The 19,396-nt window shown below is 31.7% G+C and overlaps 1 protein-coding gene across 1 annotated transcript in view; it reads left to right on the top strand.

Annotated features, from left to right (window-relative positions):
* LOC118200167 (cytosolic carboxypeptidase 6-like) overlaps positions 1 to 19,396 on the top strand; it is a 769,798-nt gene that overhangs the window by 636,306 nt on the left and 114,096 nt on the right. Inside the window, exon 4 of the mRNA XM_085818789.1 lies at positions 7,618 to 7,712. Within this exon, the coding sequence (XP_085674915.1) occupies positions 7,618 to 7,712 (95 nt within the window). The remainder of the gene's footprint in view (positions 1 to 7,617; positions 7,713 to 19,396) is intronic.

Here is a 19,396-nt window from a genome sequence, read left to right as displayed (position 1 = left end):
GTCCAGCAAGCCCGTAAGTCCAGCAAGCCCGAAAATCAGCGAGTCAGTCAGAGAGTCAAAAAGTGAATCCAACTCGAATTTCCTTCGTCTCCTTCACAAACGCGGGCTCCCACTATGGCTTCACTTATCGCCCCCTTAATTTTGGCAAAATCTTCGTTTTCAACCCCTGAATGCGGAAATAAGGGTGATCGCGCATGCGCGCCCTTCTTCACTTAGCCAACAACCGGACCCTCAATCGCCAAAACCTGAATGACTTACATTGAAAGACAAGTAGCAACCTTTGACCTTTCTGTCACGTACTTTCCTCTCTTAAGGTCAACTAACAATGAAAATTCTTTCTCGAACATTCTAAAGGACAAAGCGCGCGAAATCATGACTTGGCAAAAATTGCCTCCCTTTCCCTGCTTCTTTTACAATGAATAAAAGTTTGTACAAGATTTACAAATAGAGGAAAATAAATAATACTCTTTTAAACTAAATAATATTCCCAGAAGCATCTGTTTTTCCCCAAAATTAAAGCCTTAAAATAAATAATTCATAATCAAATAAAAAATTAAGATTTCCATAAATCAGAAAATCATTCACATAGTTTTTATACCGTTATCAGACAAATTCTCTACATAACAATTCTCAGTATATTTTTGGCATTGATTAGGTGAACTTTTGCTATTAATGCTTATATGATTGGTACTTCTTAATCGTAGTATTATCTTTGTTTGTAAATGCTGATTTCCTACCCGATTCTAAACTGATAGGTCTGACTGCCATGCTTTTTCAAAACTTACTTGTTTTCATAAAATAAGTGGTATGGCCGATTTACTGAAGTCATTGTAATAAAATCCAAATCCACTTTTAGCAAAAAGCTTTTCATGTAATATTTGACCACTTAACATGATAAACCATTATGCGTCTTATTTAGAATTTATAATGAAAACGAGTATCCATTAATAGCGGTTAGTTGTTTAGTCAATCTACTTGTTCTTAAGTCTCTGCACGGAATGTTTTCAATAAGCGCACTGCTATAGAGTTTGCACAAATGGCTTCTTCTAAAACTCAACAGACTAACTAATTAGCTTCATAAACATTTGTCATGCAGCTTAACTCTAAATTCTTTTTCGGGGTGTGTCCTTAATGGGAACAGTTCCTAGGGTAAGAATTGAATATTTAACTCAGTTTGTTGCTAGAAGTTTAACTCTCTGTACTATTACTGTATTAGGATGTCGGGCAATATACGTTTGTAAATTTATGTAAAGTGTTTGTTTTGTACAGTCTGTAATGTGTAAGTAATTTGTGATAATTTGTATTTGTAATGTGTAAGTAACTCTATGCTCTGCTGTAAAGTAATTTGAGTATCTGAATTAATGTAATTCTACGTAAATTATCTACTTATATCGTGATCCTCAACGGCTAAAATTTCTTACGGTGTTTTATGATGTATCTTCTAAAGCTAGATATGTGGGGACACGAGAAAATACCACCTTACCTCTTGGTAGAATGATGGTGGATCTGTGTCCCGTCAAACTTCTCTAAATCTAATGTATGTTGAAATTCATTCTCTTCGTTTCCAGAAGCGAAATAAATTTCAGCACTGTTTTGAATTTTATAATCGATTTATGGATATATTTTGCAATGACTAGTAGTAATACGTGGGTCTAAATAATTGTTCTTCATATATCCTTTCTTTAGTCGAATAATTACCACATCAACTAGTAATTAAAAATCAAAACAAACCAATATTTTATGCGTATGAAAGAAGAAAAAATAATAAAAAATCGCATTTTTTTACAAATCTAAATTTATTCTACTAATAAGCATAAGTAGAAATATGAAAGTAAAAAACTGTCTTTTACATTATTAAATGAATTTTTTTCACTATACCTTTCATTTTTGTATCCAAAGTTATCTAAATACTACTGAAAACAGAAGAAATCTGAAATGAGGTTCTTTAAGGTATCATTATTAGTGACCAAATATGGCTTCTTTGTAAGTTTGAGTTCTTATTTTCTAACTTAAAGTTTCAGTCTTAATGCTGACAAAATACTAGCACAAAAGATTGTTGGAGGGAAGCTAGTATCGTACTGCTCGCGATTACTTTTAAATCCGACCGTCTGCAATCTTCTAAATGGAAAGTGTTGACTGATATATATATTTTCTTTTCTCTTCGTAATTGTTCCCTTAGTGTTCTCCTTTCTTTTGAGATTTTTATTACAGTTCTAAGCAAGTCGCCATTTTTTTCTTTTGCCTACTATCCCTGACTTTAGTTTGGCTATTTTTCCAATCCTACTTCCATAAATTCTTTCCTAAAGTGTTTTTTTCTTTTGAAGGTTCTTCGTGAGTGAAAAAGTGCTACTGAATGTTTGTGGTGAAGATATTATCACAAAGTGGACAAACAAAGACACGGTGTTCAAACAAAAATCGCTTACGACTAATGATAAAAATAGTTTCTTTTATTCGAAGTATTTTATTCTGAAAGGAATAAAGAATAAAACTTCTACTTATTTATTATAAGGTACTTTCAACTACTTTCCGCATGTCTTCCTGATAGAATTAAAATCATATTCGACGCGTATTCGAGAGATCCAGGGCTCAAATCCCCGTGGGGACAATGCACATTTTTCATGTCTCCTATTTCAAAATAACCTAATGACTACAACTGGTGCCCAATCATCATCAGGATTGGTCAATTGTGCCCCTTATCCCCAGTTCCCCCTAAGGAGGAGTATATAAAGTATTTTCTCTCTCTTTCCGCATGCATTTGTGGTGCAATTTGAAGCGTACTCAATGCGCATTCGAGAGATCTAGGGATAGCGATCCGGCGAGAACATTGCGCATTTTTCACGTTTTCTGCTTCACCCCCCCAAAAAAACCTAATGACTCTGCAGTATAACAAATGTAACTTCTAATCTTTAATTAATATATATGCTCATGTATATTGCGTCAGTTTGTATTTGTGGTGCCGAATGAAATAATATGTCTTCCAATTATCAGTTAAAATCTAGAAACGGAAAAAAAAATTTCATCATGTACTCTGCTGCCAAATACATATGTCTTCCACCCTTTAGCGCGATACAAATACAAGCGTTACGTTGTAAACCTGTAAAGCAAAGGCAAAGCACTGAAAGGAAAGTTTCGTTAACAAAACTTTTGTCAATGAAATCAATTTTCAAAATAGTTTTTAGTATCTTCTATGTTAGCAAAGTGTCTGCGATTGCAGATTTCCTCTCTCATTGATAAATTTTTACCGTTTCATTTGATGTAGATTTCCTGAACTATTTTTGTGAGAAAGAGATGTAGCGTTTGATGTAGCGTAGATGAAACATTTGATGTAGAGTATATGTCCCTTATTAAAATAAATATTGCAGAGTTTTAAGGTATTTCGCCTGCCTTTGTGGTGTGATGGTCTGCACGCTGGGCGCGTATTCGAGAGGTCCGTGGTTCGATTCCCAGTGAAGGCGTTGCTAAGTTGCTAAGTTTTCATCTCTCCGGCCTCAAAATTACCTAATGTCTCTACAGAGTTTTCAACAATATTTATCAAACTAATTTCTAGAATTATTATACGAACTTTGTGATTCTTTATAGCATGGATATTGTTGCATGTCACATTATTGCACTTGGTCATTCATGGGATTTCTGGCTAATCATAGATTTCTGAGGTAGTTTCAAAGAGTAAGTATTAATTGGCAATTTATTACAATCATTTATTCCTTTTACATGGTACTAATCTCATTCTGCCGTGATATGAACGTATAGTAAAAACTTTATTAGAGCCAATTTTATTTACACAAAATCGCTTTCAGGTTGAATAATATCGTCTTCTTAAACACGAACTAAGTAAAAAGTAAGTGTCATGTACAGAAAGAAAGGGAAATAAATGTTAAAGAACTTATTACTGGTTAGCAATGAATGTCTCTACTGCGAACTGAAATCATGCTGCAAAAATAACACAAGAAAAGCTAAATCGAAAGATGACAAAATGTGAAAAAATAAGGGAACGTTCATTTATAAATCAGTGGAAAATACGGGTTTGTATTTATCTCTAATGTTGAAACAGTATTAGGAGTATCGAAAGCATCAAGACAACTAGCTCTCAAACTATTTGTCATGATTTTGGCCGAAGCAATGGATTTGTAGGTTTCAAATTATCAATGTTTTGCAAAAGATGATTTATTAAATTCTTTTTTATAAGGCTATTATTCCTAGATGTGCAATTATAAGGCGCATTGCGTTTCACCTATTTATACCAAGTCGCAATGTTAAGGAGCGCCATGAATTTACTGCGAATTCCTGTTCTACACGGAATCGGTAAATGACATGGACATGACAATATACAGGATCATTAGCCATTGCCTGACGATTGAGAATGTGGGTATTACTGAGATACCTTTATTATCTAGATAATAACAATCCACAAGGCTCATAAGGGGTTGTACAAGAAAATCGCAAAAATACAGTCATAACGATCGATAACCAGAATTAAGTTCAATAAACACAAAAATGTGGAAAGAAACATTGTTCAAGTATCTCAAGTGATGAAAGCGATATCATACCATATATGTTTAAATATATGTCTACTGCCTGATAGTGACCGGGTACCATATGATATTCACTAGACGAGCGTTTATTGAAAAGAATTAATTACAAATTTTTACATTCGTGCTTTTACAGTGGATTTCTATTACACTTAAAAACTATGAAGGAACCCTCTTTTGTAATGCTTACTTCTGTTATGCCGAAAATGGAAAATAAGACAGGATAGCAAAGTTTAAAATAAAATAAATGGTAGTAAAAAATTAAAATCCTTATAAATTAAGAAGCCATTTTTCATATTCGACCTACATATAAAATAATTAAAAGCATTAATTTCAGGAATAAAAATTTCATAACTATCAACACTCATTTAATCCTTCAATTAATTTTATGATTTAAATTGATCTTAAAATTTTATAAGATTTAATTTTTGTATTTCGTAAGCATAACTATACAGGATATCGCATAAAATTCTGCATAAATTCCGAATATAAAAAACAGTAAGCTAGAGAAAAAGGCAAAATGTTTCACTCAAAAACTATTCAATATTTACGAATAGAAAGTTCTTTTTTCCTATTCTATATTCCGTACACATCAGGAACTAAAAATTTATTTTGATCATAGTTTAGAAGCTTTGCAGATTTCTATGGAACGCCATTCTACATAACTGTATTTTTTTTTATTATTTTGCAAAGCAACATCTTTATTTAATTCTGATTATTTGAAGTTTACAAAATTTCGTTAAAATTTTATCGAAAAGCCTTTCTGTAGTGCATAGTGGAAATCTTTCTTTAAATGGGAACAACTTTTATGAAATGTAATATGCTACAGACCGTCGGTTTCTTGTCCACCCTTTGAAAAAATAATTTTGTCATAAATTACTGTCAGTGTACTTATACATTTAAAACACAACTAATTAAAATGTGTTTAATTTTATATTGGTACTAAATAATTAAATTAATAAAAGAAAATGTGTGCTGTTTTTATAATTGAAGGATATTATAGTTTGTATAAACTTTACCTTATTAACTAAAAAACTAGGAAAATATTAGTATTCACATTAACAAGATGGATTAACTTACCGATTCTTGAACAACCTCTCTGTATTTGGATGTTCGCTGATAAGAATCAGCGTCAATCAATGTAAAAGCACCAATGTAAAAATTTGTTTTTAAGACTAGAATGAGAAATCCACCGATAAGGTAATCATTAATAAATGTCACAAAATGTCAGTCTTGGTGGTAAACGTGATGGACAGTTTCCATGTTTAATTTCCAAATTCTGAGATTTTTCAGTTATAGTGTAGCATCCGCAATTAATCTGAACTTCATTTTTTGGCCTCTTTTGGACATTTGCGTGGATCAAAAGAGCAGATTTTGAAGACACTTATAGTCCCAATAAGAGATTAAGACTAATTATAAAGCAACAAAAAAACTAAACTATAAGCTTAAAATGTATCAAAATGTGAACACAAATGAAGGAAATTCAATTCTCGCGTTTAAATAAATAATTCACTAAATTTCCGAGTAAAAAGTGCATAATCATTCAACCGTTACGTATCATATTTTCGAATATTTGTAGCAATCTACAAATCTCTGTAATATTTGAGATTTAGAACCAATAATATGTTTCAAGAAATCTTGTAAAGGAGAAATCCCAAGGAGGCGAAGAAATATATAGTCTACGAGAAAAAAGGAAAACCTGAAATAAGCAACTATAAATAAAACTGTTGACGAAGAGAAGACAAGGCTGATAGACCTAAAATGAAGGAACACGATACCGTGAAACCAAAAGAGCATATTTATAGAAATCATCGCCAGCTCAACAGTGAATGTTGTACCTATTCTTTGTTATCCAAAAAAAAACAATCGTTTCAGTTTTGCAACGCAACGTAAAATACGAAACACTTTCTGGATTCGTTTTTGGAATGTTTATTCCAATTCACAGAATGCTGTCGCAGCACTTTCTTTGATAGTAAATAGACTCGGATATTTATCAGATCCAATTCCGATGATCAAAAACAGATAATGCCTATATCAGGTTTGTTTACCCAGCTGAAATTCACAGAAAATGCAGTTCTCTTTGGATTTAGGCAGTTCAGTATGCCGCAGATCTTACAATAAATGTTGCTTAAAACTACATGTAGGAAATACGATATCGGAATTATATGCTTAACATCAAAATAAATTAAACTATATTCAAGGAAATTTTTAGGATAAAATTGTTGAGTATGAGAAGAAATTGGAGCTATAAGCTTACTTAGAAAATGATGGTACCTACAGATTAATATATTTTATAACCTGCTAAGAAATATTTGCATCAGTTGAAAACATAGAATATCAGTGACACTGAAACCACGCAATTTATCAATGGTCAAAATTTTAATTTTACAGGAAAATATAAGCAACTAAATTATTGCTGAAATTATTAGAATTAATAAAAAGGTTTTTATAATGCATGCATATTTAGTGTTATTTTGTTTATATAGTAATATAATCGTATGTTTTTGTTTACTACATGCCCCTAGATTTTGCTTGAATAATGCATAACAATGTTTTCTGAAGTTTTCTAAGTACATGAGCGCACAAATCTTTCTGCTAAATTGAAATTTAATTTTCTACTAGGAAAATCATCAGCTTGTAGCATAATATCAGTGGTATCTTATAACAATGATTTATAAGATCGTTATAATGAGGCAACAGTGCAATAAATAAAGCAAATGCATTTTAGTTAGATTCAACTACGCAGACGATAATCGCTGGTTGCTAAGTTTGAATTCTTCAATATGTAATTTTACTAAAACTAAATTAAACTAGTTAATTTAATGTTAAAGAGTTTTTTCTGCAATTTAATGGCATTAATTTTTAAATTTTGTGTAAGACTGTTCATCATCATTTGCGACTGTTGAATATACAAAAAATACTATTCTTATATAGCGAGGGCAAAAGATAATTAGGATTGTTTAACACGTTAGATCATAATTCTATTATAGTATACAAAGACACTTTTTCATTGTCTTAAATGAGCTGATATTTAATTTCAATACCAATGTTTTATGCATTTTAAGAGTGCTTTTTTCTTCTGTTACAGCGCGTGGTATTCACATTTGTTAACTTCAGCAAAGTCCTTTTGTTATTCCATGAAGGCTTCACTCCAGTTGTCAAGTCCACAAGTAGGCCTCAATGGTAAGTTTGCATGAAAACTTATTATGTTGTCAATAAAATATTTCGCAATACCTATGAATTACCATTTCAACATCTATTATTGTAGGGTATGTATAAGTGGAATTCAAGTAAAAGAACATAATGATATATAATTTAGTAGTTGTATATCACTCTGTATTATTAATATTATTAATATTTAGCAATTGTATATCCTGATATTGTGTTAAACATATGTAAGAAACATTACTGGTTGCTTGGAAAGGCTGACGCTAGTGTCCTAGGTTCAAAAACGTAAATGCTGGAAAGGTAGGTATAGTGTTTATAGGAGAGCAGGAAAAGTAATAAAATGCAGTATTTTAAATTATGGAATTAACAGAAGAAACCTAAAATCCTTTGTGAGTGAAAAATCGTATAATGCATATTTACGTTTCATACTCAAAAGCAGGAAATCGGGATATTGAGCAAAGATGTTTTTTCACTTCGGTAATAAAGCTCTTTTCCCACCAAACTGAAAGATAACATTCTGAAGCAAGTTTCAATGTAAACAGTGGAACAATCTTTCCTCAAACCTCACTTGTTGCGTTACAATTTCCTTGCATCCCACTTGTCCATGGAAGAAACATAAGAAACTTATAATTCACCATTTGTTGATATCTCCTGTTTGAATATCAAATATGATTCAACGTACAACGCAAGGGTTTTATAGCCAAAGAATCTAAAAGTTGCCTGCTTAATATATTATGTGCCGGGTATAACTAACGAATAATTTCCACATCATAAAGAACTTGTACAATTTTGTACTTTTTCATACGGATTTTTTCATACGGATAATGTACTTTTTCATACGGATTCCTTCCTTACTTTACCATAAAGTAGTGCAAATAATGTCAATGCAATAAAATACTTTTTTCAGATATTCTACATTAAATTGTTTCTACATTTTGCTATATAAGCATATTTTTTTTAATTATTCACCTAATTTTTAAATCATAAGCTTACCAAGCTACCATGACCAAACTTTTCCAGTCTTTTAGATTTCGACATTGACACTGTAACAATTGGCAGTGCTTCATGATTCATCAAACAGTCTAAAGATAACTACTTTTGCATACTTTATTTTTATACAAGTTTTCTTACATCTTTTATTACTTTTTTATTTAGGATACAATTGATACGTTTTTTATCTATCACAAAGAGGTTAGAACTTACTCCGCAATTTTATTACTCCAATTACTACTACATTTTTTTTTCTTTCGTATTAACACGATGTGAATGGATGAAACCCGAGTAACAAATAATTTCTGATTTCATGTTTCCTGTTTCCTCTTTTACAGTCAGCCTTCTTATCTACTTTGAAATATTTTATATCAATGTGATACAAAAATTAGGAAAGGATACAGTCATAACTGTCAATTAAAATTTATTTATATAATATTGATTTAAATAATAAAAATATTATTTTGAAACATTTCATTGCTTCCATGACAAATGAATTAAAAGATATTTTTATTGTAAAATGCTGTTGCGCACTGAACGTTACTGGATGCCGCGCTAGGAGCAAGAGACCCTAAACTTCTATCAGAAAGGTATAAAAACATTCTTATTTGTGTTTCATACTTACTTCTGTAAGCCCCATGTGATACTATGTGGTACATGGGGACTTATTGTGTTTCTTTAATTAAAAAAAATTGACTTAAAATTTATTTTTTTTTGAAGTTTTATTTATACATATAGCCAATAATATGTTTTAGAATGCTCAATTATAGGTAACGTTTTTAACGAAATTCGCAGTACGAAACATACGTTAACCAGGGAAAAAAGCCATTTTTATCATTTCATATTTAAATAATAATATAAATTAAATTTTGACAAAGTATATGCTTAGCCCAAAATAGTAATTCATACAGAAAAGAGAAATTGTCTTTATCATTTGTATCACTTCTGTCACAGCATTCTTGACTATGTCTTCTAAAGACAGAGGTACCAATAAATGTAAAGCTTCTTTCGGAAAATTTTCAAATTCACTATTGCTGCTTAGAGCATCAGAAGTCAGTAAAATCAAGTTAAATATAGCTCCATATCTTTGTTCTTGATCACACTTTTTTAACCACATTCACAATTTATTTTTTTCTCAATTTCTAAGCTTACTTACTATTTTAACTCTCGGATCGGCGACGGAACAGAGGGCTTTCATTCATACCCGTGCGTACAAAACTGGCGTACTGAGGAAGATTTAGGGTATCAGATTTATTTTTTTACAAAATATCTTGTAATACTATGAGCTTATTCTCAAAATATATTATAAACGGTGCTGCTCTTCAAACGTTACAAACGCTATTACTTAGTGCATGTTACAAATGCAGTAACTGCATGTATACTGGCTTCAGATCCATGGAATGCGTGTTCGTAAAAATGGTTTAAAGACTTTAAAAACTTTTGAATCGTCACTTTACAATAAATTATAGTTATCCAATCCTTTTTTATAATGAATTACGCTATAGAACTCGCGACGATAGGAGGAAACTTTTCACGGGAAGATAATTTATTTCACCGTTTGTTTAAAGAAGGTTTTTAACCAAAACAGTCCTTCTAGAAATGATGTCCAGGTTACGTACGCGGATCATTTCGCGACGCAGGCGAAGATGTTTCACTTGCAGCCGAATAGTTTCCAGTTCTGGTAATGGTTAATGGTTTTAGTCAAAACGCATTCCTGCACAGTTACCAAACGTTTCACAGTATAATCCAAAACAGCTTCTAATTGGATCTCTTTCGAGGTCGAAAACATTTTTATCTTATTCTTAGAGTACACTTTATTTTCTCTGTTTACAGTAATTTATGTAATATATGTCTCTAAGAATATTTGATCTTTGGATGGTACTAAAATATAAATGTATAATTAATAAATCAATGCAGCAGTTAGTTAAGAAGAATGATATGCAGCTATTATTTAAGCAAACTCTATTTACTTTACTTTACTATCTCCAGCAATTGGTTTTAAGAAAAAAAAGACTTGTGGTACAAACAGATATTTCATAAAATTTCGTAACTGTATATTCGCCTTCGTATAAATACCTTATTCGTAAAAATGAGAGAAACTGAGCTAATATTAATTATTTATAACATTAATCAAATGTTTTCAGACGAGTAAATTAAAATGCTTTAAATTTAAACAAGATATAATCCACTCTGACGACATGCTCTTGATGATTTATTGAAAAATTAAAAGAAAAAATTATTTAACTTAATTTTAATAACATTCATGAATAATATTACAAAAAACTTTAATTGTCTCGCATTTTTTAATAATTACCATAAATCTGTTTATTGTTTTACAAACTTTTTGATTTATCTCATGAATTTGTATTAATAATCATCCATAATTAGAGACGTAGGTCTGTTAAAAATTTTCTTGGGAAAGGACCAAAGAATTTTCAACTATTAATTTTATTGTTACTTTTTTTTTTTATTTTATTCTTCGTATTAGCTAGTTTACCACTCTTTTTGATTTAATTACTACGGAACTTTAATAATTAATAATTCGAAATTCGGAAATCAAAATTTGTTTTAAAGAATAGCTTACGCAGCGACTGCACAAAGCAGTCATCAGCTTTCATTAGCTGGAAACAAAAGTTCATTCCAAAGAGTGATCTTAAACCATAGCATTAATCTAACAGGAATCTGTAATTATTTTCTGCTTGCAAGGAATTTACTCTAGTCATGCATTTAGGCATTTAGAGTTTCCAATCCACTGATAAAAGAGATGATAAGACTACATTCTTTAGCGTTAAGCTTCCAAAAGGGATATCATTTGCAAGAGTCCATGCAAATAAATGAAAGTGATGTGTATAAGCTGCTGTAGAAAACAGTCCACATTAAGCAGATGATGACTGCTCCACAAATTAGACCGTCTGCCTAAAAGGCCCATCAATCCTCACTTATGATTGCAGTTTTCGATTCAACCTTTTAGTCTTGACGAGAGAATAATTCTCCTCCGTGTTCTCCATTTCCTCTCGTTTTCGAGACATCCTCCCCTATTTCCTCTGCCTTGTATCTTCTATGTATCCTTCCCCTTGATTTGATTTTAAATCGCCTTATTCACAAATGTATTGAGATGGTATGGTCTTAACTTTGTTGGCGCATCCTCTTTTGCGTTTGAAGCAGATATTATTGTAAGGCTTCTGAGTGATTTTATTGCCTTCCTATTTCCACCTCCTGTGCTTCCCTTCAATCCACTTCTGAAAGTGTCTGGAAGGAAATTTAAATAAAAAGGCAACTCCTTTTCGTACACTTACAGCTATAAAGAGTGTAAAATCAAACGTGAAAACGTTCCATGTATAAAACTTGAATGCAATAAATTAAAGGTTATGAGACGTAAATACACACAATGAATCTACATAAATATAACTCTTCAAATTAATACATTTTATATATTTTATGTAAACAAAGCTATTACCTTTAAGGCGTTTTCTCATAACATTTTGCAGACGCTCATTTATTGTGAATGTTTGATCTCCATATCCGAGCCAGTTTCCCTTAGAACATCCTCCACCAAAGCATCTGTTCAATTAGGAAGATAGCTGTCTAGTACTTTGCCATAATCAAATAAATCAAGACACATATATTGCAGAAACCTCGCCTTATTCTAACCAATTATTTTTTATTTCAGAAGCTTTCCTTTCCTTTCTGATTTCATATTCCTGCCAGAATGTAAATTTTAATGACGTAGTATGCAAATCTATATGAATTCGGAATCAGTATTTAAGCAGCTGTTTTAAAAGTTTGTAGTAAGAGAGTTAGTTCCCAATTTATGCCCCGTATTTACTTTTTTCTTTTTTATTTCCTTTAAGGTTTAAATAACCTTTTATTTGAATGTAACAGAAAACGCACACGCTCGGTTCTTACAATCTACTACCATTTATGACTAAGTAACTTCACAGAAAAATAAGATGTAAAATCACAATAAAGTAAGATTGGCTACAAGACTGGCTCCTTATTTATCTAAACCGCTGATTCGGCTGCACACAGCAAAGCCAAACCTACAATTTCAGTATAATCTAAAGGGATAAACACCAACTATTCACGTACAAAGCTACTTAAAACACTCGGCATAAATTCGTAACTAACTCTCTTACTACAAACTCTCAAAACCGCTGCTTAACTACTGATTTCGAACTCACAACCTTTACGATTATCGGAATGAAAGAAGCTACAGTTTAAACTGATATTTGTATAAATGAGGGCTCCTCCCCTTCCTCTATAGCGAATTCTGTCGCATATGTGTCTGCGATAATTCAGAACACTGAGTGAGTGTGTCGGTATTACGTGCATGTCTGTAATAAGTGCTGTATCAATGTAGTGTGCGATAAGGAAATCTTCCAGTTCACCCATTCTGTTCGTAAGATTCTAGGAATTCCAGTTCAGATCCGTTACTGGAGTCATTTTTTGTAAAAGTCAAAAGAACTTCAGAACCTGTCTATTTATAGTCTTTCTAGACGATGTCCTCTGTTACAGTCGAAATGGAATTCAGAGTGAAAATGTTAGGGCTAACCTTCACAGTTACCTACCTGTGAAGCAATCATGAGACAATTTCTTTTCGAAAACACTCTAGGAAAACTTCTGTATCTACTCAAAAAGATACTGGGTAGAAGAGCGTTCTTATCAGTTGGATAGATGTTAGATAATCAATCATTCTTACTTAAATGGGTGCACTACTGAACAATAATTAGCTTATGCTTAATCAACAGGATAGCTAAAGAATGCAAATTTCGTTTCCTTGTGCACCATTATTTTCAGTTGTAGAGACATTAGAGATTAAAAATGAGCAATCGCCTTCGCCGGGAATCACACCACGAACCTCAGGAATACAGGCCCAGCGTGCAGAACCACTACACCTCGAAGGCACGCTAGGAAGGTTGGAGAAATACCTTATACAGTTACTGCAGTGTTTTCATAATATTAAGTAATTATTAACTGATGTAAATTCATGTTAAGGAATTTATTAATATTGTTGTTACCAATCTCATTTATCTGACAATGGTCAGCACAACCCCATGACATTCACCTTGTCAAGGAGTCAAATGCGCCCGTCTTTGTCAAGAACATTGAACACTGTATAGTGGTGAGCTCAGCAACACAAAATCGACTACTTTCCTTGGCATGCAATTAACTCTTTGAAAACCGAAGTTTTCGCTAACCTGTACGCATAAAATACCGAACCGCCCGAAAAGGTTTTCGAGAGTCACAGTAATTTCCTCCCTTCCCCATCCATTAACGCACAAAGATGAGTGAAGATTTCAAATGTCATCCTGTCTCATTTCCTAACAAATAAAGATAGGAAACCACAAATAAATCCTTTTAGGACAAGCTGTCTGTAATAAACTGATATAATGCATTCGGGGAAACTGCACCTGCTACTGCATGCCTTAGGGGAGGGAAGAAAACAACATCGGAATTTCGGCGGTTGTGAGCGTTTGAATGAAAGGCCGTCTGGGGCGTTATGGTTTTCAAAGAGTTAAGGACAATATCGAAATTTTTTAAACGCGAAGAATAATAGCTGGTTTTTTATACCCATATAAGATTTATAACTTTCATCAGCATTTTGTTAATCAGTTAAAATTTGTAAGTTAGCATCATAATATATTTAGACAGTATTGTATATATAATCATCATAATCTTATTTGAGATAATAAAAATAAGGAATAGAAAATTTCATATAATTTCAAATTTGATAATACTTTGATAGATTCCTTACGTTGATAGCTTCACTTTACTTTGTAGTTACTGATTAAATCAAATAAAATATTAAGTCCTATGTTAAGTAGATATAATCGTTGCATTATAAAGAGCAAAATCTTGTACACGTTTTCGAATTTTTTCGTGTCGAGCGTCATCCAAGTTTTGTGTACGTGTGTTTCGCCTAAAATGCGGTCTATGAGACTACAATGCTAGTGAAACTGAAATAATAAATGGGATCATTATGGTGAAAATAAATAATTATAGCTTCTAATTCGATGCATAATTCAAATAAAACATAAAAATGACATATAATAAAAAAAAGGAATATACCTTCCTGTCTCCAAAACCTTTCTTCCATTTCTTTCTTCTTCTTTTTAGTTTTAAATTCAGTAAAATATTTGAAACATTACTTGAAATGATCCCTTAATTCTGTTTTAGAAACTGGCACACCAATTATTATATTATCGAGGTTAAAAAATTCTCTTTAAATCGATGGCGAATTTCTTGGTATTAAAAAAAATATCTTTTTTAATACCAAGAAATTCGAAAATTAAAAAAAATATCTTTTTTTAAAGATATACAACAGATTTCACCATAATGTATCGAAAAATTAATATTTGCTATTGGAGCTCATATACTGAATTTTATTAACTTTTCTTTCTGTGGTATAAAATCAAAGTTAGCGCTGGAAAAAAATCAAATTATGAAAAAACTAAGGCAAATTAAAACTGCAATTATTTTAAAGATAGGTTTCGAAAGCTGACTAATTTCTTAATGTACGTTAATAAGATATTTTAGGAAATTTAGTATCAAATGTATGAAACGATATATACTCTGAGTTCCTAATATGTCCTAACCGCAGATATTTTCCGTGGTTTAAATTTTTCCCAGTTGCAGTTTCTGAGTTGCTTATTTTACTGCTGATTTCGGATGCTAACCGTCTACGTTGGCGTGCAAAGACATGCACTTTGATCATCAAGGTTCATTTAAATTTGTATCTCCGTCTAAAGTTGAAGTCAGAAGCCTCGAAATTCAATCAGAATCGTGGACACTTATTAATTCAGGAACTTGATATGCAGTTGGAAGTCGTTGCCTGCTCTTCCTCTCTCCTTCTCTTCCTCTCCAAAATTACATACACGATGCTAGAAATCAGGGGAAAGCATCAGATGTTATTGACTGAATGTAGCTAAATAATTATTCCTCAAAGACTTTAGCGCTCGGTCGAATTAATTGCAATGAATGGAGAATGTGGGATAGAAGGGACATTCTGAAAGGGAAAATCGCGGGCCGTCAGCTTTCTTTTTACTTTCTGCTTTCTCTGTCTAAGCGATTATAAATGAAGATAAATCTTTTGAAGTTTAAGCTATCATTTAGGATTCAATGCACGATGTACATTTAAAGCCCGAAGGGAAACTTCACATTACATTTTTAAAGAATGACCTTTTTTAACAGCAACAAGCAATAATTGTGAATGGAAACTAATGACTACTGTGGATATTATTGGACTCTTCTTTATCTTCTATCTATGCTTGGCAGTTTTATTTGTGAAGTTTTATTTATTGGTCATTTATGTATATATAATAATGAAACTGCGGTTCGATGACACGACATGAAGGATTTGATTGAGAATGCGGCACAATGTGCATTAAAATCTTCGGTGAAACAGCACTTTTCCCATGATTCCCTGTGAACAGAGCTTAATAAACCCCAGTAGATTTTTTCAGAATTAGAATTTGCCGAAGAATACAATGACAGAACAATTTTGGAAGCTCTGAAAATAATAATACAGAGACGAAAATACGTAGAAATACTAGTTGCGTAGACACTTGAAGCTTAGAGTGCCCACGCATTTTGAAGAATAAGCAATCGAGCAGGATTAAATTCCTTTTATTTATTTTAATTTACTTGTGGCCCCAATTCACCTGGCACTGTACTCGTGCCTATTAAAGAATATTTTAGATTTTGATATTTTTCCCATAGCAGCAAAAGTAGACATAATTGCAGAAAGAACGTCTGGCCAAGACAAAAGCACAAGCAAAAGTGACGCATCAGTTCATAGAAAGAAGGGAAGGAGTAAAAAGTTTCAGTTTTTTAGTTTTCTTTTGCAATTTGGTGATTGGTCAAGTTTATCTTACATATATACATCGATAAAAAAAATCTCCGAAAATAATTAAGGCTTATGCCGCAAAAAGTAATGATTTCAATATATATTTTTACAAATAGTATCACGTTAAAAATTTTAGTTTTAAACTCTTTAAATGACTATATTAATTGTATTAATCTATGCTTATACTTGACCTCCTTGTGATAATTTAACTTGACGTTCTATCAGGCTCATGTCAGTGTTATCACATTCTTATACTGCATGGCTTTTGCTATATATAAAATTATGAAAAGATGCGATAAGTATAAATTTAGCAACGCCGAAGCAAATTCTCTTTACAATATCAACTCATGAAATTGTTTAATATAATGTACAAATAAATGTCTTAGAAATTTATACGCAAATCTTTTCGAGACATAAATATATAAGATAAGGTTGCTCTGCTTAAACCTTCCTCTACCTAGCCATGGTTGCTATTTATTACTTAAAATTGGAAATTTAAAGATTGGAAAATTTTGAAAGAACTTTTTAGCATCTCTTTTCCACCACAGGTTAAGAAAACTATACCTGTTAATCTCTGGTAAAAATCAGGTGACATTTAGAAAAAAGGGGAGAAGTGATATAAAAATATTTTTCTAGATTACATGAAATCCTTTCATACAGAGAATGCAAGTATGCATAAACTTGTATTCCCTGCAACTAACAGAACACGTAAATCTATTGAACACCATTATCCTCATTCATTTACATTTAGCTGAAATCTCGGCAAACAAACAGGCTACATATCATTCTTGTGACTTTCCCATGTGTAACGGAATACAGGTAATTTTCCGTAGATTTTCGTCCACCAAAGCGATCTTTCTGCGATCTTTCTTTGCGGTTATCAAATAAATCAAACCAGTCTACAACTAACAGTACGTTATACGAATCGATAAATTGTGGATATACTACTCATTCATTGACAAAAGCTTTTTACGCTCGTTTAATTTCTGCAAAATATCATCATATCATTAATTTTTCATTTCTATATAACGGACGAATATCAGTTGTTTCATCGCTGTTATTAACTTATTCTTTTGATAAATGGAAATCAAGAAATTAATATTAAATTAATTATGCTTAGGCTTTTCGAAATTAATAAATATTCTAATATAGGAAACTTTACTGCTAAATAGAATCAATTTATTTCTAGCACAATTTATTTCTAGCACAGGTCTTTGCTATACCAATTTTAAATCAATTCGTCTTTCAGTTTAAATTAATATTTATACTGAGACTTTAAGGTATTTAATTGTTTCAACTTTTAAATAGTTAATCGAACAAATTTCATTAATCTTAGCTCTTACTATCTATACTATATAAGTTCTTAATAGTATACCTTTAATCAAGTTAGATTGTTTAAGTTCATCACAAATAATGTAGCATTGTAATTTCGAAAACACACGTAAGATAACTTCTTAACGGTTTACATCCTGATATCTAACAATAAAATTGCATTTTACTATGTTTCTAGATTAGTTTAATTGTCTTTTTGTTTACTAATTAGAGAATGCAGGTGAGAGGCTTACATGCTTTCGTGAAGGATTTTGCAGAAAAGTATTCACGATCCTTTTAAAAAAGATTAACCATACAGATAACACATTTTAGCACATTTGTCGAAATCTCGTTCTCGTTCAAGCTGAACTGACATTTATCGGTCTTATTTACTCAGCCGTTGGACATTTCGAAGACTGTAATTTTTTTTCTTACCTATTTGCTCGTATACATAGATAAAAAATGCATGTCAGAAGACCTAACATATAAACCGTGTTTAGTAATAGAAATTACAGTCGATAATTGTTATAAAGATCACTCGATATATGTTCAGAAATATAACAAAATGTATAAAAAAATTTCTGTATAACCATCGAATAATATCTTTGTGGAATGGGGGCACTTAAAATACTGACGAATCGAAAGCCCTTTCGAAAGTTTTGGTATAAGAAAAGAAGGATGGAAGATCCAGGCAACTACCGACGAATACGTTAGTTCCAAGGTCTATGGCCAACAGCAACAAAAACTTAACTATTAATTGTTATAAAATACTCTATCTAAATTCATATAAATTAAATATACGATATTTTACGTCGCTGAATTTGAAAAAAGAACCAATCGGTATCATAATATCAGTTTACACAAAATAATCGAATCACCTGTCTCCACATAAAAAGTATGAAAATTAAAAAATATTACTACCTTTTTTAATTAATATATATGGGCTAATTTAAATATTTGAGTAACAATGTTAAAAGTATTGTACGGTAAAGAAAAAATCAAAAATTTAAAGTTGTATGATGTTTTAAATCTCTTCGGGGAAGAGTAAACAATGTTACAACCGATTAGATTTATTGGAATATTTAAAGACCTAATGTTTTTTAAGGAAAAAAATGCACTAATATTTAAGTACTTTTATACAAAAAAAGTTCATAGGTGAAACATAACTCTGGATAACACCATCTGAAGAAAAAATATTCAGCTGTTGGTAAAATCTTATTTAAGCTGCCGTTACCGCTTCCATTAGGTTTAGAGCAAACCCTTGCAGATTTTCTAAAATATAAGCTATCTGAGAAGAAAACCTTTTACCACATTATCTCTTCTTGCTGAATAATACAAAAAGAAAAACCAATCTGTAGGTCTATCGCTTTACGTTGAGTATGTGGCATGAGTTGGTGAGATTTTGGAAAGTCTTCGGCTCTGAAAAAAAGAAACTTGGGGGAGTAAAAACTTACAAACTTCTATGACATTCTTTGTGAAAACTTTTAACCAAAGCTTATTGGGTGCCAGCAAGAGTCACCGGTGTTCTCTAATCCACACTTCCAGAACTAGA

Source organism: Stegodyphus dumicola, chromosome 6, assembly GCF_044657685.1.
Source record: "Stegodyphus dumicola isolate Sdum_Otavi_A_Nest chromosome 6, ASM4465768v1".
NCBI classification, from domain to species: Eukaryota; Metazoa; Arthropoda; class Arachnida; order Araneae; family Eresidae; genus Stegodyphus; species Stegodyphus dumicola.
The sequence above is the reverse complement of the archived record's forward strand: the minus strand, read 5'-3'. Positions and strand labels throughout refer to the sequence as shown.